Here is a 24,171-nt window from a genome sequence, read left to right as displayed (position 1 = left end):
ATTTATACTAAATATTAGATAGTGAGGCAGATAAATTTTTAAATATAGTAATAAAATGTATGCTAAATATTAGATAATGAATTTGCAAACTTATCAAGATAATAAACAATTCTCTAACATAAATATTCAAGACAAAATAAATAACTAAATACAAAATATTCGTCTAAATCCACTAATATAATAAGTAACCCTACTCGTACTCGTCTAAATAATCCTCGTATGAATCGTTGAGATCATTATAATCATCCTGCATTTGAGAAGAAAACTGTGTTTATACTGTAGATGCAAGATAGGAGGGGATCATTTGCCTTGGGTTGTGCTTTTTTGAGAGCTTAGAAAAGTAAAAGGAGGAGGTAGGGGAACACGTGGTCTAGAATTACTAGGATCCATGACTCTCACATACTCAGTCAAGCTGCTGAGTTGACGACTAAACTAGTCCATCTGTGAGTCATTAGTGTTGAGATCCTCATGCAAGGATTCAATAATCTGTTGCCACTTTCTTTCTTCCCTTTGATAGCGATTTTCAAGCTCTCTATAGTTAGTGACGTGTTGGTCAATTTCTATTGAGTATTGTAATTCGCTCTCTAAGGCTGCATTTGTTTACATGCACTGAACACTGAGACAGAAATATAAAAACACAAAATCGTATTTGGCAGATGAGATATGGACAGAAACATTGTGTCCAAAGATATTGAATTAGTGTATTTTGTGTCTATTCTGACAGAAAAAATATAGAGACACTAACAAGTGACACGACTTATTTTTTATTTTTTCTTTCATTATTCTTGTTAATTTTTTATAATTATATTTTTTATTATTATATTTTTCTTCTCAAATTTTTTGAATGAAAAAAATGAGAATAAATTAGACTTTCATAATTTATTCTAGTATATCACCAAACAAAATATAATAACACTAATTTTTGTGTCTCTGTCCTTTATGTCTTGTTCTCAGCGTCTTATCTTATCTTATTCTTAGAACCAAACGTGCAACCTAAGTTCCAAAATATCGGTGCTAGTGATCATGGTTGGCCCATTAACTAGAGATTTCACGCCCATGTCATATACTCTACTTCTTTATTTTTTACCTACTGTCTCAATCCATATGCTTCCTTTAGAGACAAGTAGAACAAGAATGAAAAAGCTAAGGAATAAAGGACATAATAAAACAAAATTAACAAACTCAAGAACACACTAAATTTAGAAAAATTAACAACACTAAACAATAATTAACTACGAAAATTAACAACCACTTTACATCTCTCATGACTTGAACACAATAAAAAAAATTACTATCCTAATAAACATAAAAAATCTACAGAAATTAACTCAAAATCAGATGTTCAAAATAACACTGTAAAATTTAACTCCAAAAAATTTAACAACAATTAATAATAATTAACTCAACAAAAACAACATCAACAATCCTCCCTTGTTAACAACAATCAACAATAAAAAAATTAATTCATAAAAATAACAATTAACTTGAAAAACAAAAATAACTAAAAATACCTTCCAGAATATATAGCACATAGGTGAGGTTGAGAGAGCACAACGGACACGCGAGACGGAGCGCGGTAGAATGAGAGCAGAGAAGGGCTGAAACGCAATATAATAGTGACTGTGCGACGGAGAAACGAGACAGAAGATACAAGCATGAGTAGTAGGGATGACAGAATAGGGGTTTTGCGACGAAAGAATGAGACAAAAGAGACGAGTGGCAACGCGAGATATGCTGAGACGAAGGGGGCGAGCTTGAGCAATAGGACGACAAATGGAGTAAATGTGACGGTGACGGTGAGATAGCGGTGGACATGAGTTTTTGGTAATAGAAAATGTGACGAAGGTGAATGTGGGTACGTAGTGTTCCTCTTTTAAATTTGTTTTTTTTTTTTAAAGAAAAGTAAAAACGACGCTGTTTTAGAGCATTACTGTGAACTAGTTACACCCTTTAAAAATCGGACCAGTTCTTTTGGTTTAGTAGTTAGTAATATATTAAAACAGAGTTGATGAAGATAGTTTTTAGATGCATTTTTAGTTTTTGACTTTCTACTATTATGCCATGTCAGCTTAAGTGGCTAATTTACATAATTTGATTACAATTTTCTATATTTACATTATGTCATAAGATTCTCATTATATTTTTATCTCCTCATAATAACATATCTTTATATAATATTGTAGAATTCTTTTTTAACCTTAACTTTTTATATTATCTTACCCTTTATTTTATATAGGTTACACTATTGCTTTCAATGTAAATGTTAGGGACGGAGACTCGTAGAAGGTAAATGAGACAATGGCCTCCCCCTAACCATCAATTTTTCTCTACAAATTATATATAAAATTTAATTTGGCTCCCTTAAATATTTTATTTTATTTTATTTTAAATATAAAATTATTTTTTTGGCCCCCCTCACATTGAGGCTAGCTCCACCCTTGGTTAATGTTAATTCTTTTTAATATGTATAATTTAATTAAAATCTAATTCCTTCCCTTCTCCTTTCATATATACTCATCACTTATTCTTATATTTACTATATAAATCAATATTTACCTCACATATTTTCTTTATCTTCTCTCACATAATCTCATACCTTTTTCTCTTTCTTTTTTTCCTATCCATTCTTACAAATTTTTTGCATAACTAAAATTTGATTAATGATCATAGTTTTATTTTTATTTTTTTAATTTTCTAAATATATGTATTAAGTGATTGTGTGATTGTATTCATTAATTTTTCTATTTTTTTGTATAATTGTATTCATGAATTATATAGTGTCTTTATTGCCTATATATCACTTCTTTTTTTCTTTCAACAATTTTTATTTTTTTTAATATCATTTAGTTGTAATAATATTGTTGAAAATACATGTTATCATATTCATGAAAAATAAAATTAGAAAATTGAATATTATTTTTAATTATCAAAACATTAATAATATTTACTATATAAATCAACATTTATTTTACACATTTTCTTTATTTCCTCTAATATAATTGCATACCTCTTTTTTTTCTCCTTCTCTATTCTTGCTAATTTTTTGTACAACTAGAATTTTGTTGATGACCATAATTTTTTTTTTTAAATTTACTAAACGTATGTATTAAGTGATTACATGATTGTATTCATTAATTTTTTTATTTATTTGTGTAATTGTATTCATAAGTTATATAGTGTCTTTGTTGCCTATATATCACTTCTTTTTTTTAACAATTTATATTCTTTTAATATCATTTAGTTGTAATAATATTGTTGAAAACACATGTTGTCATGATTCATGAAAAATAAAATTAGAAAATTGAATGTTATTTTCAATTATCAAAATATTAATAATATTCATACTTAGCTTGTATTTTATCTAATAGTTTCATCATTATACCATAGTATATTTAAATATAATCTAAAAAAAGATAATAAAAAATAAAATAAAAGTAACTATTTAAAAAAATAAAAATAAAATAATTATATGAAATCAAGTGAATAAACTTCAATTTAATATTTTTATTACTTATAGTCTAATTTATATATAATTTTATCTTTTATAATTATTAAATTTTGAATTATTTTTTATTTTAAATTATCATTTATCATCAACCGTTATAAAAATTAAATTAATTTTAATATGTTGCTAAATAAAATTTTAAATTTTTTAATCAATTAAATTTAATTCATATTATTATTCAATTGAATTACAAAGTAACAGTTAAACCTAATTATTATCTAAAACGGTATTTTTTTGTATTTTTTTTGTTGAATAATAATATTATTAAATCATATATAAATTGCCAAACTAAATAAATGTATTGTACAATATTTTTTACAAATTAACTTCTAAGTTTAATATTAATTTACATATGATCTAATATATCCTAAGTAATATATATATAGTATTTTAAATTTATACTATATAATATAATTAATTTAGCTCTTCGCGCATCGTGCGAGTCTTAATTTAGTCTATATTTATTAATGTACTCTACACATATAAAATTTAAATAATTATGTACTTATATCTCACATAAATAAATGAAGTTATATGACCATTTCAAGTGATCATGTGATATTTGAATAATAGTTAATGTAGTTCTTAACATTTGGGCCAAATTTTAATTTAGCCCTTAACGTTTCAAACATCTTATTTTAATTCTAAAATGTTTCAAATGGATTCAATGTTCCAGTGAGTGAGTGAAGTAAATGTTAACAATATTTTTAATTATGTCGTATCTTTTTATTTTCGCATGTTAGAGAAACATAACCAAAATTTTCATGTAATATTTTCTCTTTTCATATAAAACCTCAAATTTTAGCATTCAATCATTAATGCTCCAAAATCAAAGAAAAATTATTTATATTGATGATTGTTGGAAGATAGATTTCTCTTACTGAAATTGAATGTTATTGTCTTTTCAATATATTAATTGTTCGTGTCAAATTTAATAGTGAACGACATTGAACCATTTAAAATTTTCCGGGACAACTAAAATATGATGTTTAAAAACGTTAGAAACCAAATTAGAATTTAACCCAAACGTTTAGGATCAAAATAGTACTTTACCCTTTAATAATTTATAGTTATGATAAACTGTACGTACGTGTTTATATATCTATATTCTAATTGAATCTTGTTATATATTGCATTCTAATTCTTCAAAATTTTGCTTGTAGTTGTTCATCATTGGAATAGAGAGAGAAACAATCAGTATATGATATCTTCAAGCAGAGTCATGGTGTGTGATTGATCTATGCATGTAATAAAAAGTTCTCCCATGTGAGAGAAGCTGATACTATACATCCTCTAATTATCCATGTGTAATACTACTATATAAAGTATTTGAACACAATCTTTCTAAATATGAGTGTTGGTCCTCTTCCTAAGAATTAGCTCAGTTATGGCAGTTAAATGCTTACCTAATAAGAAAGAAAAATGTTAGAACATTTTAACATAGATAAAAATCCAAATAGTTTGTTATTAATAACTTAACACTAAGAGAAACAATTTTTTTTTGGATGAACATAATCTCTTTTGCTATTAAGAAAACTAGCATAATAAGGTTACATGAAGTTCTAGACACAAAACATGAAGAAGGGTACAAGCTATGATGAAATGTATACCATCCATTACACCATACTCAAACACAAATTAATAGCATTGAATAATGAATCCAAATCACAAGTCTTCTTTATTTGTACTTATTTGGTTTACAACTTCAAGGACTACTTGAAACCCTCCCCAAGAAAAACAAGCAAATGATGCTAGTTCATATTAATCTCTTCAACCGCAGCAATTCCTCAGTTCTTCAATTGTCACTCCTCTTAGGTTTGTCAGAATTGAAACTCACCTGAAATATATTCAAGTGAGAGCAAAATTTTCAGACAACACAAACACAGTTATTAACTTCTTTTATATTTTAATTCTTTTTTTTTTTAATTTAAGTGGGTCTGACACAAGTTTTTGGACATGTTCTTAAGCTCAACAATGCTTAGACTATATTTGATAAGTATCTCTTGACAAAAAGTATAGAAACATGAAGAAAAGTTGTGTTTGTATCTCTATTCCCCCGATTCTCAATTTTTGAATGAATTGAGAATTAAACAAATTTTGTTCTAAGATGTATGTGACAATATGACATACTTAGATTCAATTAAAGATCAAATTAAACTGGTAAGGTATATTACCTCAGTTGAAGGAGCTGGAACCCAGTCATTGGTTGCTGGATTGCACTTGCAAGATTCATGGCAAGCAATGTCATTACACTCCTCTATGTGGAAGCATTTCCCACTTTTCTCTACTTTGATGAACCCAGTTCCTGTCTGTAATTAATCAAGTTCATAAAATAGAAATATAAATGTAATTTGTACATGAATCTGTGAACCAATTTGAATGTTGTGAGAAGAATGCAAGGATTGGAGTGAATACCGTATGGTGGTTCTTGTCCACGCTGCTGAGATCTTTGTAATATTCTGTTTCCACAAATTCTTCTGGCACTTGACCCCCATTGCAAACCAATTTCTGCATACAATTTTTAAAGAAGAAAAAATGTATTGCAAACATGTTAGTTATAATGAAAGTTTCTGTTTTTTTTTTTTTTCAAAAGCAATATATCTACTATTGTTGTACTAGACAGCTACAAGAATTACAAAGCATTGTGAATTAAATTTATTCTCTCTTAAATTTATGCAATTTTTTTCATTACAAAATATTATCGAAAGTTATCAGTGGTTATACCCATAGGGAGAGTGATATTGTACTTTGAAATCAATAACACTACTCTAATTTTTCCAAGTTACCTTTCATTTTTTATTATTTTATTTTTCACCGGATAACATTTTTTTTCTTACATTTATTTTATATTTGAATTAATATTAATCAATTTTTTTATTTTTCTACTGTAAAGATATTTCTAAAATAATATAAATATTTATTGATTTCGGTACCATATGAAGATTAATATAGTATGAACATTCACGTGAAGTTATTTTCAGCCCTTGGCTGATTCCATAAATTTCACTATTGCCATCTCAATTTTTAATAAATATCTTCATGCGACTAATTAGTTACATTCTATATATGCAAAAACACTGACCACATAGCGTTTGTAGTCCAACGGTTAGGATAATTGCCTTCCAAGCAATAGACCCGGGTTCGACTCCCGGCAAACGCATTATAGTTTTTTATAAAGAATAAGGGTAAATTGAAAGAGGAAAAAAAAAACCTAAAATTCCGATCTTTGTTTCGATGAACAAATCTGAAAATTGAAATTAATAATCATTTAAATTCTGACTAACCTGTTGTGGATCATTCTCGAGGCGCTGAAATTGTTCGAATTCCGGAATTGAATCGTTCTTGGAGTTTGATAAATCATCGACATATTCAGAAGCGTATTCACTTCTTTGAGGCTTTGTGTGCCTCTTTGGAACGACGCCATCGAAGTACTCTCTGGCCTCTGCCTCTATTGCAGCTTCTTCCTCAGCGGATAGATGAACATCACTCCGATTTGGCCTTCCCGAACACTTGTCCATTTTCCTTTTCTTTTTCTTCTTCTCTTCTCTCTCTCTCTCTGTTTGTGGAATGCAATATGATGATGATAACTTGGGGGTTTCGGTGGAAATAAAAAGCGTCTATGAGGTGTTGCTTATTAGGCGAGGTAGATATTTTTGGCGATGACAAAGATTACAATTTTATGTAACACGTACGGAAAATAATATCAGGTTTGAGAAAACTTGCAAAAATATCTAAGAAATCTTATCTATTAGGTGGCTGTTCTAGTGTTCTTAGTTGGTGGCTTTTGTGGGGCCGAAGGTTTTGAGCGAGATTGAGACTAGTGAAATTGGAAGGGAAAGGAAAATAAATTATAATAAGAGAAGGGACGGAGGAGAAGAAAACAAGAGGTAAAATTATTTTCTACATGCGTACGGGTGGATTCGATTCGGATAGGATCGGATTGAATATGGTCAAAAATTCGATTTGATTCGCACAATTTCTATCAAATCAGAATGGATATGATATTTGTGTTTTTAATGTCGGATCGAATATTGGATATATCTACATAATTGAACATTCTCTTTTTAATTATATTTTTATGTAAAAGAAATTCAATAAAAACATTTTTTTTTCACACTTTTAAATTCAATAAAAGATATTCGTGATCCGATCCGTAAAAAATGCGGCCTATTCGATCTGATCAGACTACGAATCAGATCGTATCCTCAATTTTCGAATCGGATGCAGATATTTATCGCGGATTTACAGATACGATCCGATCCATAAAAATTCCTATCCATAAGTATCTGTGGCTCTGTGCAACGTTAATACTGTTATTAAAGCTTGGTAATAATAACTATGTAGAATTGGTTAAAACTTAAATGTTACTCTACAAACTAAAAATTTATAGTAAGACGTGTAAACTCCGGTTAAATTAGTAGATAATTAGTCAATAAATTAGTTTTTAATAAGGAGGATTATAAATGTGAATATTATATCAAATTAGGATAGAGTTCATCGAAACGAGAATTTTGACACCAATTTAAAAAAAAAGTCCAAAATTAGATCGAACGGACCGAACCGATTAAACCAGACCCGAACCGGACTGTCGGTCCAACCGGACCAACCCTTTTAAGTGAACCCAAGCCTTTGCCCCCTCATTTTAACGTAAACGAAGCTGAAAGCTTCCCAGGGAAAAGAAGAACGAGACATTCCCGTAAACCCTCACGTTAACTTCCGTACGCCGTAACTTCTCCGTCCGAACTTCAATTGCCGCATCGTTTACGTCCACGCGTTTACCGCGTCGAGCTCTTCATTTCTACCGAAATAATTTCATAGGTAACTTGTTATTTCACACTCAGCCTTTATTTCCCCCAATTTTCGAGTTTTGAAAAGGAATGTTGAATTTCTTTGATTTCTTATATTTTATTATCCAATTAGCTTGAAGAAAACGTTTACTCTTGCTTACGTGAAGTTTGGGTAAGGTGAAGATATGATAATTCTATTTTAATTTCATTAAATTTGGGCTTTGAATATTAAATTGGGTATATATGTGTTATAAATGTGTATTAGGTTGTGAATAAATAATTGGAGTTTGAAATTGTGAATACTGGAACTTGGAGGAAGCGGATTAGTTGAGGTTTTGAGGGCCGTGTTCTTTTAAGAAAATTGTCTTGGAATAATACTTGGGAATCAGCTAAGGTATGATTTAGGTTTCTTGCATTTAATATATAATGTCATGTGAAAACTTAAACTAGATGACTATAGGATAAGTTGGAATGCAGGTGTATGTTTAATGTTTAGTAATTTGTCGATGAATATATTTGGTTGAAGTTTATTGGATAATTAGTTATTAATTTTGGATGGTGAATGTTGTTATGTTAATTTGGAGAGAATTATGGTTGAATGTTATTGTTGATGAACATGGTTGGTTTGGTACTTGTTGATTAACTAATGATTTGGTAAATTATTGATTTGAGGTATAATTATTGTGGAGGTTGTTGTGATAATGGGGTATTTTGTGTTAGAAGCCTAGGATTAGTGAACTATGATCCTTAGTTAAATTTTAGTTGTTGGATTTGAATATTGTTTGACTATAATTTTGACTTAAGGTAGATTTATTGTTGTGATTGTTATGATGATGAGGAAGGGTAAGTTGAATTGAAAAGAATGCAGGTTTGGACCCGAAAAGGGTGGCAAAGTCCGAGTTTTAGAGGAGATGCTGTCGAAATTTTATAAAAATTAGAGATTTTGTTTAGATGAAAGAGATTTAGATTTAAAGGTTATATGGTTTGAATTTGAGTTATTAAGAAATGAGTATGTTTTAAGTTTGAAGTTTGATTCTTAGAAAAGGATGAATTATGTTTTGATTTGGAACTATTGATGGAAGGATTGCGAGGTGTGATAATGAAGGATAATGACTGAATATGTTTAATGTATGATGATGAATGAGATGCGATTGAGAATGACGTGGATGTTGATGAATTATAATTGATTTATTTATATAGCTTATGAATTTGAATGATCTGAGATACGAGATTTCCTGGATAAAGTGCCGTGGCTTGTCACTACGTGTACCAGGTAGAAAACTGGATACTCTATTGACCCTACGATGTAAGTGTGACCGGACAGTGCACTATATAAATTCTCGGAAATGTTACCCCCATTAAGCAATATTGATTATTTGAGATAAAGCTATGCATATACTCATGGGGATGCATGTCGGGGGACAGTCTAAGTACAATTCAGACTTGTCGGGTTGGCTGGATAACTGACAGATGAGCCTCATCAACCGTAGGACAGACATGTATCATCTGCATATTACTCGAATTACTTGCTTGTGCATTAGTTGGGTGTACCTAACTGTATTTACCATGTTAAATGTGTAATTGTTACCTGCTATATTTGTAACTTTCTTGTGCTTGCTTATATCTATTTAACTGTCTGTGAAATACTGAAGGAAGTGGAGGTATGGAGGAACGGCAATATGCGGTTTAGACTTAAGGTTAAGTCAATTTTAGATACTCTTAGAAAACCACCTTTTATGGTTTCTGTTTAATACATTAAGCTCTATAATCTGAGTGTCGGCGTTCTAGGATTGCCTCTGGCATTCCCAGGACGTTATATATTATGTGTGTGACACCTTTACCATACTGAGAACCTTCGGTTCTTATTTCATACTATGTTGTTGTTTTTCAGATGCAGATTGAGAGGCATCTCGTTAGGCGTCTGGACTCTTGAAGCGGAGTGGTTGCTGGGTAGTTTTGCTGTACAGTGATGTATATATGTGTACTTAATTTTCTCTCCACATAACTTGTTCTTTTTTATCCTCTTAGAGGTTTATGGAGAGGCAGGATTGTGTATATGTACATTTGGGTTTTGGATATGTATATATATGTATATATGTGTATATATTCTCCGGCCAGTCTTGACTTCACAGGCTGAGTCAGGAGTTCGTTATTTTGTATCTTTGACTTTCTGTTCCTGTTTTGGGTTATTTTACACTTGACAGCTGTAGCTTTCTTAGCACGCAAGTTAACTCGTTTCTCGAGCGCTGCGCTTTTATTTTTTCGCGATTTTTGTTTCCTCTATTCTTCAAGGCTCCTAGCATATTATAATTCTTCTGCTATTATATATTTACATTTTATTTTAGAGTTCGTAATACCACACCACCTCCGCTTTACGACTTAAACGTAAAGCTCTAGGTGGTAGGGTGTTACAAGACGAACCAAAATATGAGTTAAACTGTTAAAGTTTATGAAAATTGAATCCGGATAATTTACATTAATAAAATAAATGAGTCTTAAAATTATATGGATCTTCTAAATATAATTTAATTTTAATTTGCTGAATCAAATTAAATTTAATTTACTATTATATAGCTGATTCGATTTATTATTTATATACAATATGTCTTATTTTTAAGTTAATTATTCATTAATTCTAAAACAAAAATATCATTTAAATAAAATAAATAAAAATAAAATTTAAATTTTATATTTTAGTTTAAATTTAAAAAAATTATATCTTTACAAATTTATAAATTTAAAATAAAATAATAAATAATTTTTAAAAATTATTAAAAATTATTGTATGACTCATTAGTATCTGAAAAAATCATTAGTTAATATAAAAATATAGTTCAAGGTGGTATAGAAGTTAAAATTTGATTTTTTTTTTTAGCGTTAGAACTAACACATAATATCATCAAAGTGTTTGTTTTACACTTAATTTTAAAAATTAAATGATAATTTAATTGATATAATATTTTAATTATTTTTAAATTATATATTATATAAATATAGTTTGTTTTTTTATATTGTATTATTATATATCATTTTTTATTTTAAGAAATTCAATTTTTAACTTTCTTGTTATTCTGAAGGATTATACTTTATATAATTTTTTTAATATTAAAAATTCTGGTAATAATAATTTATATACGAATGAGTAAAAAGATAATTTTTTATAATTTTTAAAAGTTATTTATTATTCTGTTTTAAATTTCTAAAATTGTAAAAATATAAATTTTTTGATTAATTCGATTTACATACATATGTTGTACCAGTAATAAATCAAATCACATGTATTTAGTATAAATCAAATTAAGTTAATTCGATTCGGATAACACCATCTACGAAAAAGTGAAGTGATTTTTTTTTCAGCCGCTATATAATTCATCTTAAAACTTTAAAGACGAAGAAAGAGAAGAGCTGTTATCTAAATCTATTATATTATTTTATAAAAATGCCATTTATGTTTTAAAATTTATTTTTTGGTCATTTTTTTTTAAGAATTTATTATTATTTAATTAATTTAAATATTTACTTTTATTTATAAATTATTTAAAAAATTAAAAAAATCTTTATTATTTATTTTTTCTCTAAAAATTAAAAAATATTTAAAAGATATTTAATTACACTGCCATCATAAATGGATTCTTGTGATCACTTTGACGGTCGTGACTCTCTTTGGATCACGATTCCAAAATGCTTGGATTGCTCCCAGGTCGAACTTTTTATTAATGTATCGTTAATTGTGTTTAGGATTTTGTGTAATTTTAAGCCTCATTTATTTTATTCATATAATATTATCCTTAAATCTGTTAGTTAACCGGTGAAATTAGAAATTTAAAACTTAATTTGCGATCCAATCAAAATTAAATTAAATATAATTAAATAATAAAAACTCATGTAAATTTATTTTGATGTGAAATTAATAATTGACAATATTTAAATAATTATTTAATCAAACATATTAAAATATCTAATAATTTTTAACTATTAATTTCACATTATACGCAAATATATATTCACGTAAAATTAATATATTTGTGTAAGCTAAGAAATATTTTTTAAATTAGTTTTTATTTTATTATTTTAAATCAACTAATTATAAAAAATTGAATTAGTTCAACCATAATATCAATTTACTGTGATTGATTTAGTGTACCACATATAGATAAAAAAAATAATTTTTTGCACTAATATAATTACAAATGTTTTTAAGATGTAACTAACATTGACAGAACACCTTCAAACACCAAAACCAGATAGAGAAACTAATGGCAAAAACAACAAAAATGAAAATGTGGTAGAAATCTTGATTAGTTATACATTGTTTATTTTGAATAATGTTATAAAAACTTGTAAAATATAATATAATAATTCATGTGTGTGCTCTCTATCCATTTTGTATATAAATTTAGTGTGCTGTAGATACAAATTATATTTGTTCAAATGTGTATATATGTGCAGAAACTAATAAAATATCAAAAGTTTGGTTAGATGAGTTTCACCACAGAGATATGCTAATGAAATTTGTGCAAGTGATTTTAATGCCTAAATGGAATTTATGTCTCAAAATATTTATAAATATAATATTAGAGATATAATTATTTATAGAAAAATCTATGGAACTAACAATTTTATTAAATTCTGATTAGCATATAACTAACAAAAAAAAAGTCATTGAATGAAATTTTATATCAATCTCATACTATTAAAATCATCATTAATGACTATTTGATAATTACAAATCACAAAAATTACTGTCTCCCTAGCACTCCTCAATATTTATTATTCACCGTTATTGTTGAGAGTTCTCGTTTTGAGTAGCATTACTGAATTGGTTACAGCTATCTCTGATAGCATGATCAGTAGCAGAAATGATCTTTAAGAAAAAAAGAAAAGAAAAATCAGATTGGAAGAAGTTGGGTCAATTAATTCATCACATGGTTGTGCTGAGTAGAAAGATTTTTCCCACACATTGGAATATTTAGTCATGATGGCGTTACAACTTACACAAGATACGTCTTTATTTCCAATATAAGAGCAGCACATTATTGAGTTTCTAATAGTTTTGGTTAGGCTTTTAAGTTTTAGCACATAATCTTATTCATTAAATGCTTCTTTATATGGTACAATGAACATCAAATTATGGCAGGGTCAAGTAGATCTTACACCCAAAATTAGGCCTCCTATGCTTTTTTTTAGAAATATTTGTTAAAAAATAATTGTAAATAAAGTGATTTAAGTATTTCATTTTGGTTTTTCTTGTTATAAACTTGTAATGAAATGCAATTTTACCTATTGGGAAAAATAAAAAATAAATAAAGACTTGTAGAAATAGTATTCACTCTTTTCTCTTTTAATAAAAACATTTTAAGAAAAGGATGATAAAGAAAAGACAAACTGTTTTCATTTTTATAAATGATGCTATCAAAAAGAGAGGCATAATTCTAACACTTTTTCCCCTTTCTTTCATCATATTATTTAATTTTCTTTACTTTCGCCGTATCTAGCACTTTTTCCTCTTTCTTTCATCGTATTATTTAATTTTCTTTACTTTTTCGATATCAACAATTCCTAACTATACAATGTTTTAATATTTAAGTTAGCTAATTTAATTATATTTATGTGCCAATCATAATTTACATCAATACTAATTATGTATCTAATCATCATTAAATTTATAAATTAAACAATAATGAAGTAACTAATTAAAGCTATGTATACCTATAAAATAGGGGGGATCAGTCTCAAAAACGAACGATAATTATAAATTATTAAAAATGAACTTTATATTAGAATTATTAACAATGATTTACTTAAATGATATTTAAAAAAAATATTTAGTAATAGATGTTTTAAAGGTACTTTTTAAAAATATTATAAATAAAAAATTAAATTTTTAATACAGAATAATTCTATTGTACTTTTCCCACATTTTTATGATAATTATCAATAATAATGCTACGTCTACACTCTACAAAAGTTTTTATAATTAAGTCAAACTCAGTTGGTGTAAGTCCATCAGAAAAAAAAAACGTGTATATTCATTTTTTTGATACTTTTTACATTTCACAAATTTTTATCGAAGAACACAAAAATTTATTGATATATCATACAAATTTTTAAAATATAGCACATAAAATTTTATATATAACACATTTATCGATAAGCACAAAAAAATAACATACAAATTTTTTACATAATACACAATTATACTGTAAATATATTTTGTTAATTGAATGAGTCAATATTTTAAGTATATAAACTTTTAAAAAATTATGTGTTACATGTATTTCATTAGTATAATATACAAATTTTTTTGTATATAACACATAATATTTGTATATTTGTACATAGTACACAATTTTTCTGCGAATATATTTTGGGTGAGTAAATATTTTGGTATCTAATCCTCCAAAATTGTATACGCTGCCATTAATTTTTTTATTATGCACTAAGATTTCAGTGATGTACTAAAATTTATATACTGTGCGTATTTTATTGGTATAGTCTATAAATTTTTGTTTATAGTAATTTAGCACATAAATATTTGCATATAGCACACGAATTTTTGCATATTAAAAAAATATCATGTGAATGTATAATGTTGATAATTTGATAAACTAAAAGATTAAGAGAAGAAAAAAAATAATTTTTTCTTATTTAAAAAAATAAAAAAATTTCATTCAAAAATATTTGTTAAGTTATTATATCTTATATACTATATATTTTTTATGTATTTTTATTAAAAAATTATAACAAGTAAATATATATCTATTATTAATAAAAAATAATTTAAGTAACACACATAACACAAAAAATAAACAAATATATTTATATGCTGTGCATTGAAAATTTTATATTTTAATTTTTTAAATATTTAGAAGAGAAAAAGAAAACGAAGAGGACAAGATTAATGATGATAATAAAGAAGGATAAGGGTGAATAAAAAGAGAAAAAAATAAATAATAACCATGATGACAGCCATGGCAGCAATAACGACTACAATAACACTAAAAAAAGAAGAAAAAAAATAAAGAAGAAATCAGCAGTGGATTAATAATAAAAAAAAAAGTGATGGTAAAGACAACAATAAAAATAAAGTAGTGTCTATTGTACAAAAAAAGAAGTGCAAAAACTTGATTAAAAACTTGGGTTAAAAATAAATACTTATACTCCTGGCATTTTTGAATTCTCAATTCCCATATTTTCATGGCAATTATCAATTGTAAGTTACTATTTTTTGTTGTTTAATTAGCTATTTTTAATTCGGAGAACTCTCTGATGAGATTATGAGAGAACTCTGGTCTCCATAGAGCTGACAGAGCTGACAGCAGCTTCCTACGTGTCACCACAGATTCTCTGAACTAACCAATCATTCCATCCACACACTCACCAGTCACCAGTGTCACTCGCCACCCACCCACAGCTCCGCCACGGCGCCACCACGTCTCTCTCTCATTTAACTATTCACTAACGTCAACTAACCGCAATTCGTTTAGCTGTTTCTTACATTATTTTATTGCTACCATCCCCAATCATCAATTACCAAACCAAGTAGTAGCGACTAGCAATTCGCAATTTCTCTCTCTCCTTAAATTACGAGGCTCTCTATCTTACTCATCTTCCTTATCCTGCGCACCCTCCTCGTGCTTTCTCTGACACCGCCTTCACTCAAATACTCACACACATGACACATGCTCACAACTCACACTATCAATGAACTGAACTCCTACATTCTTCTCCACTCGCTCACTCACTGAGTCAGTATTCCGAGTCACACGCACCAACATTCTTTCTCAACTCTCCAATGACGAGAAAGGTCTCCAACTTCTCCGATCTGATCCAGCGAGTCACTGCGAACTGCCTCCTCCACCCCCTCGCCGCCGGGAGGTACGACGCCGCCGGCGGGGACAAGGAAGACAACTCGTCACCGAGCGAGACCGAGGAAAACAGGTATGAAGAAGAAGGAGAAGAGGAAAGCAGCGACGAAGACGAGGAAGTGTTCGAGGATGAGGAGAATGACGAGGAGTTCTTTGAAGAAGAGAAAATGGTAGGAGCGAGGGTTCTGAAGGTGAAGCAAATGGAATCGATAATGGAAGAGGTTTTCGAAACGGTGTCGTCAATGAAGAGAGCTTACGTTAGCCTCCAGGAGGCACATTCCCCGTGGGACCCGGAGAGGATGAGGGTTGCTGACGTGGCAGTGGTGGCGGAGCTCAGGAAGCTCACAGTGTTGAGGGAGCGGTTCCGCCGGAGCTCCGATGGCGGCGGAAAACAGAGGAGGAAGAGGAGAGGAAACAGAGGCGGTGGTGGCGTGTCGGTGAGGGAGGTGGTGGCGCCGTACGAGGCGGTGGTAGAGGAGCTGAAGAAGGAGGTGAAGGCGAAGGAGGTGGAAGTTAAGAACCTCAGAGAGAAGCTTGAGAGTGCTGTTGCTATCTCTAGTAATGGCAGTGGTGAAAAGAAGCCTGGGAGATCTCAATCTAAGAGAAAATTAGGAATTCAAGGTAAACTAATAATCATGATTCATGAATATTCATTGATCTTGTGTTTGGATTGCTAGAATATTCGGAGAAAAATTTTGAATCTTATATTGGCTTGAGTTTCAATTTAATTCAATATGTTTAATGAATTAAGTTGATAAATGAATTTTATAGTTTAAGCTAAGGTTTTAGAATATGGCAAATTGTTTTTGATTTACTGTTTGTGCTCATTTTTATCTCCTGCATGAAGTCAACAAACATTTGCACCATTGATTGTGGATCATCGATCATGGTATGGGGTCACGATGGAATCTACTCGTTGTATGAGACAAAATGAGGACAAATAATTTCTCGTTGCTTTTGCATTGCACCGGTCCATGGTTTCTAAACTATAAGTTTAAGATTTATCTATATTAAAAATTAATATATTTAATTTAGCTACATTATGCATGATTTTGAATCTCGAATTAGAGAAAGACATATTCCTGTTGGGTGAAATCATGATCGTAATGTGTAAAGTGTAAACAAAACATGCAGGGAAATAAGTATCTTTTGTTCAAATTGATTCTTGCACGTGCATTTTGGTTTGGCTTTAGCTTTTGGGGCAAACGTGAATAGATAACGGATCTTGCTATTGCGAAGGCTGTGCAACCATGAGTGTGTTTGCCAGTTGGAGAGGAAGGAAGTGAGTAATAAAAGGGACTTGACACTTCCAGCAATTTCCTTCCCTCATTTTCCCTCCAAAATCAAATGTCGCAAACACACCCATGTGTCTCACATCCACATTATCAGACTACCAATGCACCTAAATCATGATGGTCTCTTGTTCTACCTCCAGTTGAATTTGCCGCTTGATAAATCAAAACTGAAATACAAGTCTTTTTGGTGCAATTCTATATTGCAGCAATTGCAGCAGCTCCTACACCGGAACTCTTTGAAGCAACAATGGCTCAAGTAAGAGATGCATCGAAGTCCTTCACGTCCATGCTGCTTTCTCTCATGCACAATGCACATTGGGACATCACAGCTGCAGTTCGCTCCATTGAAGCAGCCACTGCCTCCACTAACAACTACCATACCTCAACCACCTCCATCGTCTCGGCTCACCATGCCAAGTATGCCCTTGAATCCTACATCTCTAGGAAAATCTTCCAAGGATTCGACCATGAGACCTTCTACATGGACGGCAGCCTCTCTTCCCTGCTCAACCCTGACCAGTTTCGCCGTGATTGCTTCACTCAATATCGGGACATGAAGTCAATGGATCCTGCTGAGCTCCTTGGCATCTTACCGACATGTCATTTCGGAAAGTTCTGCTGCAAGAAGTATCTCGCCATTGTCCATCCCAAGATGGAGGAGTCCTTGTTTGGTAACTTGGAGCAGCACAATCAAGTCCAAGCAGGAAACCATCCTAGGAGTGAGTTCTATAATGTGTTTTTAGGAGTTGCAAAGGCTGTGTGGTTGCTTCACTTGCTAGCATTCTCACTCAACCCTGCACCTAGTCAATTCGAGGCAAGTCGTGGAGCAGAGTTCCATCAGAAGTACATGGACAGTGTAGTGAGGTTTTCAGGTGGGAAGGTGCCTGCTGGCCAAATCGTAGGGTTCCCTGTTAACCCTGGATTCAAGCTTGGTAATGGGTCTGTTATAAAGGCTAGAGTTTATTTGATATCCAGAACGTAAATGTTTTTGAAGTGGGGTTGATGAGAGTGATTCAAATATTTTGCCTAGCAAGGTTACCAAGCTATTGATATAACATGAAACTCCATTTTAGGTTATTGATTTCAAGGTAACTTCGGCTTCCATATGCACCTTCATAATAGCTTATTTTGAATGAGCTTGAAAGTGGTATAGATCCAAGTACAAAAAAGTTAGAACCAATATTAACAAGTTTGATATTTCGCTTGAAACCTTTTAGCAATGGTTGTTCATTTGTAACTTTCATCAGTAATATATGAGCACTACAAAGATTCCAGACTTTAGAAAAGTCCCCAATAACCATCTTTATCAGCAATGGCCTAAGTAGAAACTTCGGTACAACAATGAATGTCATTGTAGTCGGCAAGTGTCCCTATAAAAATATTAAAATAGCAAAATAAGTTAAAGTGTTAATACAACCTTTAATCCACTCGTCCATCCAATCTTAGCTTGGGCTCAAAAAAATTGTCCTGTTATTGAATAGAAAAGTCTTGTCCAAAAAAAATGAATAGAAAAGTAAGTGTCGTTCACTATATCAAATTCATATATGGGTACAGTACAGTGTAGATGCCCAAAGAGGGCCAATTCATTGGTTAAGATTTAAGAATGATCGATCCATTGCATCTACAAGGCACAAGTAGGAAACAAAAATAGAGAAATGTAGAATTTCACGGTTTCTTCACTGACAAAGAATATCTGATGCATGAATCAATCCACGTCGCAGATGATTTGTTAAAGCCATCTTTCAGTTGGAACAAATTTGTTGACAATTTGGCAGCAGTCATCCAAGAAAGAACACAAACTGCTTCATGAATCTCATATGATCAACAGTAACTTCACTTATCCGCTGAAAAATCTCTTGGCCTGTCAGGTGTATCATCAAATTAAAAGCACATTCCATATTGATATGCAGAGTCATCATATATTGAATACTATTTCATGATATGTGATGCGGACACACAAAGTGACAAAACACGTAGTGATACCAAAAGCACTATTTTATAATTTCAGGCCATGTATGTAACACTAGAAGCTGAAGCAGAAGTAACAAATTTGCAGAAAAATATTTGTATTAAACTTTTCAAGATGAACATTTTGTATCCTGTTAAGCTGGACATTTACATTACTAAGTGGGCCGATTTTATATATTAACAATTCAAGATATACTCTCAGCATTGCCATATTAATATGTATATCTTACTTGTTCAAGGGTAAGAAACATAATCACATTCCAGGCTCCTACTCGACCAAAATTAGGAAGGAAACCTTTGTAGAAGGCCAAAAATCCCTGCAATAAATTTTTGACGTGAGTTCAAGTTGAGAGAAAATGATAAAGTCTGTGCAAGCCTCATGCAACATTTTGATTAAAGCATGCCTCTGAAATGTTTTTAGTTTGTCTGAGTTCAGAGCAACAAACTTCGCAGCAAGCACACGAAGAATTATTTTCATTGATCAACAATTTGTTACTACCTAATAGCGGCTTTTAATTTGCATTAGAAAGTTTGTATCCTGCCCCCATGTCATCTCATATGATTGAATCTTCACTCTTTAACAGGCACAATCATAAAATATTCAGATTTCAGAACAGACAAAATGAGAAGGAGAAAAACCCATACAAATTAAAAGGAGCTGATTATCACAAAGTGGCAATAAAATTTTCAACTTCCATACCCAAGGTATCAATATCTTAAAGTAACATTCGAACAATGATAAAATCAACAATGGAAGAATTTTACGAACCTCGTTAAATGAAGTCTTGAGAAAGCAGTCAAACGTACTTTTGTAGGTTGAATCGCCCATCATTCTAGATTTCACCTAGGAAAATGTGCAACATCTATAAATCATCGGTTGCTTTAAAAAAACACAAGAATGACAAGATAGCGTTGCTTGGCAAAACAAATAGCTTCCAAACTGTTCAAATGAACATTTCCCTTTGCCATTTACTTGAAACAGTATTAAAATTTTGAACTACCAAAATCCTAATAACTTCACAGGGAACATAAGAATGGAATAGTTTTTCTTTGTTTTCAAAAAAAGAATTGTTTGGATGCATCTTTTTGCCTACATCCAGCACAAAAACATTAGCTTTTGGCTTCGTAAGATCCAGCACCAACATGTTATACCAATGGATCTAAGTGGTACCATTTTAAACTTTTTGTTATGATCAGATTTTTCATTGTTAAGTTCATCTTAAATGAAACAGTCATTAAAAAGAAGGGAGAGGAAGAGAGGGGCAAGTCAAATACCACATCAACTGGAGAACCAATAAAGACAGCAAAAAGACCTGCACCTAAGCCAGCTAAAAGGTGAGTAAATGCACTGTCTGTGAACCCTGGAATTTTCAAAATCGTCTGCATAAGTATAAAAGATCAGGGCAGCATTGCGATTAAATTTTATATATGGTGACAACTTTAAATTATAGAAGAATTCCAATTTAAAATGCCCTATAATGTGATTACCATTTTCACTTGATCATAGCTAGCTAGTTCAGCAGCATTTATAATTGCATTCCTTGCTATGTTTGGCCCAAGCCCAGTCCACAAGGCCCCTAATCCTTCCTAATTTAACAAAAAAAAAAAAGAAAATTGAATATACAGAATCAGACTCAAATAACAAATTTTCAACATAAAACATGGAACAAAGTGAAAAAGGCACATCAAAAGACAAACTGACTTGTCTCACTATAGTAGAATAAGCATCCATGGCACCAGAATAACGCTTAGGTACCCCTGGTGGCAACTGGCCTTCAGCTTGAAGTCTAACTTTGACCAGATCAGTTGGATTAGCAACCGTGATTGCCAGAGCACCTAGCAAAAGTTCATAACAGTGACCATTAGTCCACAACATAAAATGCAATACAGCACAAACAAATAGTGTAGAGGTACACATTCTACACACTTTTGATTGAACAAGCAACCAAACCTTTTACTTAAAATTTAATTTAAAATTAAAATAGACCATTTTGGCGTTCAAGCCTTTTGTAAAGAAAACAATCTGATTGTTTTTCTTTTTCAATTCTGTTGAAAACAAATTTTTAAGGAAAAAAATTATTGCCTCTCACATTTCCATACTGTCTACTTTAATAATTGTGGAAATCTCCATGATGGTCAGTGACTAAAATTCGTCACTCAAAATTTGGAAATTCCCGGATAATCCATCACCATTCAACAAAGGGGACATGTTATTTTAAGGATCTTTTAAGTGGTATTCTAAATTGTGAGGGATTTTCTGTGGATTTCCAAATCTCGATGAACTAATTTTTTACCCTCGATTATTTAGTTCTTAATTCAAAACCTTCATCATGCCTTCAATAAATAAATCAAGATTCATTAACAAATGCTATGCAATCTGAAGCAACAAAACTGTTCGGATATACTCACCAGTCAACAGAGCAGCAAGTATCATATGGTACAAAGGAACCTCTCCAACGAATGCACTACCAACAAGAAACGTTTTGACCTGTCCATTTTGTAGTTCATATGTACAACCCATGTTCCTCCAATGACATAGTCTTATTCAATGAAAGGAAGATATTTATACTCACAGGATCATATAACCCAATTCTTAAGCCTCCATACACACATTGGCGATGAATACCAGGAACAATGCCTTTCCACAAAGCTGATATACCCTCTTCTCGAGCAATGGTCTTCATTGTCCCCAGCAGGCCCTTGTACTTAGGTAAACCTACTTCTTCATCAATCCCAACCTTCTTTTGGAGTTGAAGCCTGACCTTAGCTGTGTCCAGAGGAAGAGTACAAAACTGCATGAAACCCAATTACAAAAGAATGGTTAGAATTACACAAAAAGGGCATGGACCTAGGGCCTAGCTGCAATTTATATAGCATAATTAGCACAGCATTCATAAGCAAATAAGTTTGAAGTATGATTACCATATTCTAAAATGAATGGTCTAAGTGAACAGATATTCATATGATTTGCAACTTAATTCACTTGATGAATGTAACTAGTTTTAATACCTATTAATTAACTTGCTAGGTTTCCTATGCTCTTTCCTAAATACACGTTTATTTTTATTCGTATTCACACATTTAAGTGATTAACTTTATACTGTTCTGTGAATTATAGATCTGGTTATATAACACCCATCGTAATGTAATAACTGCATAAAGGAAACAGTAAAAACAAAAACACAAACAAATGGAAACAAAGTACAAGTTTTGCACTTAAATTAAAAGTGGGAAATGTTCACCAAACAGATCCAAGTATTTACTTGAAGAAAAGCAAGATGCCATTCAGCAACTCCATTTAAGCAATTGAGAGAGAACCACGCTAAACAAGTAGCCAAAAGAAAGGAAAAAATCTAAGATACAATGCACTTTGCTAAGTTACCATTCAAGAGAAGAAAAACAAAGTTAAGTTTTAAGCAGGAAATCTTCACTTTACATAACTTCCACACAGACACACGCAAATAACATGATCCCACTCAGTTCCACTTCCACCACATATTAATCCTCGCTTATCTTCCACTTTCTTAGCACTCCAATTTCCCAAATGCGCATGCTAAAACCAAGATTATCAAACTCGAGAGTTCAGCTACACTCATGGCGCTTATGTAGTAAACTTCAATCATAACATTCAACTCTATAAGATCGTACTCATAAACGCAATTTGAGAACCTAAGCTCGTAAGAATTCACGAATCAGCTCAAAAGTTTGATAATGTTAGCTAAATTAACTTAAACACCGTCCAAATCAAACTCTCAACAAAATGAAACCGAAACCAATTAACAGAAAAAAAAATGAAATAATAAAATTGAAGAACTAGAAGTAGAAGAAGGAGCGGTACCTCGGCGAAGCAAGCGGCGAAGGCGCTGCAGAAGAAGGCTTGGGCGAATGAAATCTGGGAAGCGGAATTGGGATCTGACATTGTTGTTGTTGTTGAAAAATGTGAAGTGAAAGAATGCGGTTTTTATTTTAATTAATGTTAACGAAAACAATAAAGATGGGAACTTTTCGGTGAGTGATTAAGAAGGGAGGTATCATGAAAGCAACCTGTTTTCAATTCAATTCCCGGTCACTTCCTCTCTCATCAGTTTAATCAGCTTTAACCATTTCTCCTCGCACTTCAACTACACTCGCCTTCTTTACCATTCAGCTTTAAATTGTAATGTGTATTTTATTTTTGTCATAAATTAAATTATGCAAATACATTTTATTTTATTTTAATTATTAAAGAAAATGAAAATTTTATATCATCAAAATTAAAATGTTTATAATCAATTCTACCCATTAATCCAAATAAATACCTATATGGCTATATCCTTATCTAAAAATTAATGGCTTCATTTAAATAGGGTTGTTTGTTAATGAAGGGTTAATAGTATTTGTTAACTTCTTTTAAAACAGCAAATTAGAAATTACTAATTAAATTTACTTTAGGGCTGAGCTAATAAGTATGATAAGTAACCTACAAATTAGGACAAAAATGTTTAGCACTAATCAAATTCTAATTTCATTTTCGGAAGAATAACACTTTTTGTGACAAAAATCACGATGATACATATTAAAAAAATACTATTAATTATTAGGGCTGTACACGAATCAAATTGGATATAGCCTAAAATTTTATTCGATCGCACTACACCTATCGAATCGGATCGAATATGATATCTACATTTTTTAAAGTCGGGTCAGGTATCCGGTGTATTCGCATAATTTAAAAAAAAAACTATTTTAAAGTTCTATTTGGCTATTTT

General features: G+C 30.8%; 3 protein-coding genes, 1 long non-coding RNA gene and 1 other non-coding gene across 7 annotated transcripts; 3 read left to right on the top strand and 2 right to left on the bottom strand.

Annotated features, from left to right (window-relative positions):
- Positions 1-4,708: 4,708 nt before the first annotated feature.
- On the bottom strand, positions 4,709-7,360 carry LOC112791825 (uncharacterized). Its single transcript, XM_025834819.3, has 4 exons — positions 6,790-7,360; positions 5,921-6,013; positions 5,680-5,814; positions 4,709-5,342 (listed from the first exon to the last, which is right to left on the bottom strand). The coding sequence occupies exons 1-4, from the start codon at positions 7,021-7,023 to the stop codon at positions 5,301-5,303; spliced, it is 504 nt and encodes a 167-aa protein (XP_025690604.1). The 5' UTR covers positions 7,024-7,360; the 3' UTR covers positions 4,709-5,300.
- TRNAG-UCC (transfer RNA glycine (anticodon UCC)) lies at positions 6,594-6,665 on the top strand. The gene has a single exon. It is a non-coding gene; the product is annotated as a tRNA-Gly (tRNA).
- A 784-nt stretch (positions 7,361-8,144) lies between the features above and the next one.
- Positions 8,145-10,469, top strand: LOC112799877 (uncharacterized). 2 transcript variants are annotated; one of them, XR_003201333.2, is made up of 3 exons: positions 8,145-8,323; positions 8,558-8,686; positions 10,184-10,469. It is a non-coding gene; the product is annotated as an uncharacterized lncRNA (long non-coding RNA). The 2 variants fall into 2 exon arrangements; XR_011867141.1 differs by lacking the exon at positions 8,558-8,686.
- Positions 10,470-15,599: 5,130 nt separating this feature from the next.
- On the top strand, positions 15,600-18,741 carry LOC112791806 (protein GRAVITROPIC IN THE LIGHT 1). Its single transcript, XM_025834784.3, has 2 exons — positions 15,600-16,781; positions 17,662-18,741. Exons 1-2 carry the CDS (start codon positions 16,088-16,090, stop codon positions 18,435-18,437), a joined length of 1,470 nt encoding a protein of 489 aa, XP_025690569.1. The 5' UTR covers positions 15,600-16,087; the 3' UTR covers positions 18,438-18,741.
- Positions 18,742-18,902: 161 nt separating this feature from the next.
- On the bottom strand, positions 18,903-23,548 carry LOC112791816 (mitochondrial uncoupling protein 2). 2 transcript variants are annotated; one of them, XM_025834805.3, is made up of 10 exons: positions 23,468-23,546; positions 23,262-23,335; positions 21,997-22,215; positions 21,833-21,911; positions 21,126-21,259; positions 20,912-21,010; positions 20,699-20,803; positions 20,193-20,267; positions 19,654-19,740; positions 18,903-19,316 (listed from the first exon to the last, which is right to left on the bottom strand). In XM_025834805.3, the coding sequence occupies exons 3-10, from the start codon at positions 22,105-22,107 to the stop codon at positions 19,293-19,295; spliced, it is 714 nt and encodes a 237-aa protein (XP_025690590.1). In that variant the 5' UTR covers positions 22,108-22,215; positions 23,262-23,335; positions 23,468-23,546; the 3' UTR covers positions 18,903-19,292. The 2 variants fall into 2 exon arrangements, with proteins under 2 accessions (XP_025690590.1, XP_025690582.1); XM_025834797.2 differs by having other exon boundaries at positions 23,262-23,548.
- Between the last annotated feature and the right edge of the window lie 623 nt (positions 23,549-24,171).

Source organism: Arachis hypogaea, chromosome 1, assembly GCF_003086295.3.
Source record: "Arachis hypogaea cultivar Tifrunner chromosome 1, arahy.Tifrunner.gnm2.J5K5, whole genome shotgun sequence".
NCBI lineage: Eukaryota > Viridiplantae > Streptophyta > Magnoliopsida > Fabales > Fabaceae > Arachis > Arachis hypogaea.
The sequence above is the reverse complement of the archived record's forward strand: the minus strand, read 5'-3'. Positions and strand labels throughout refer to the sequence as shown.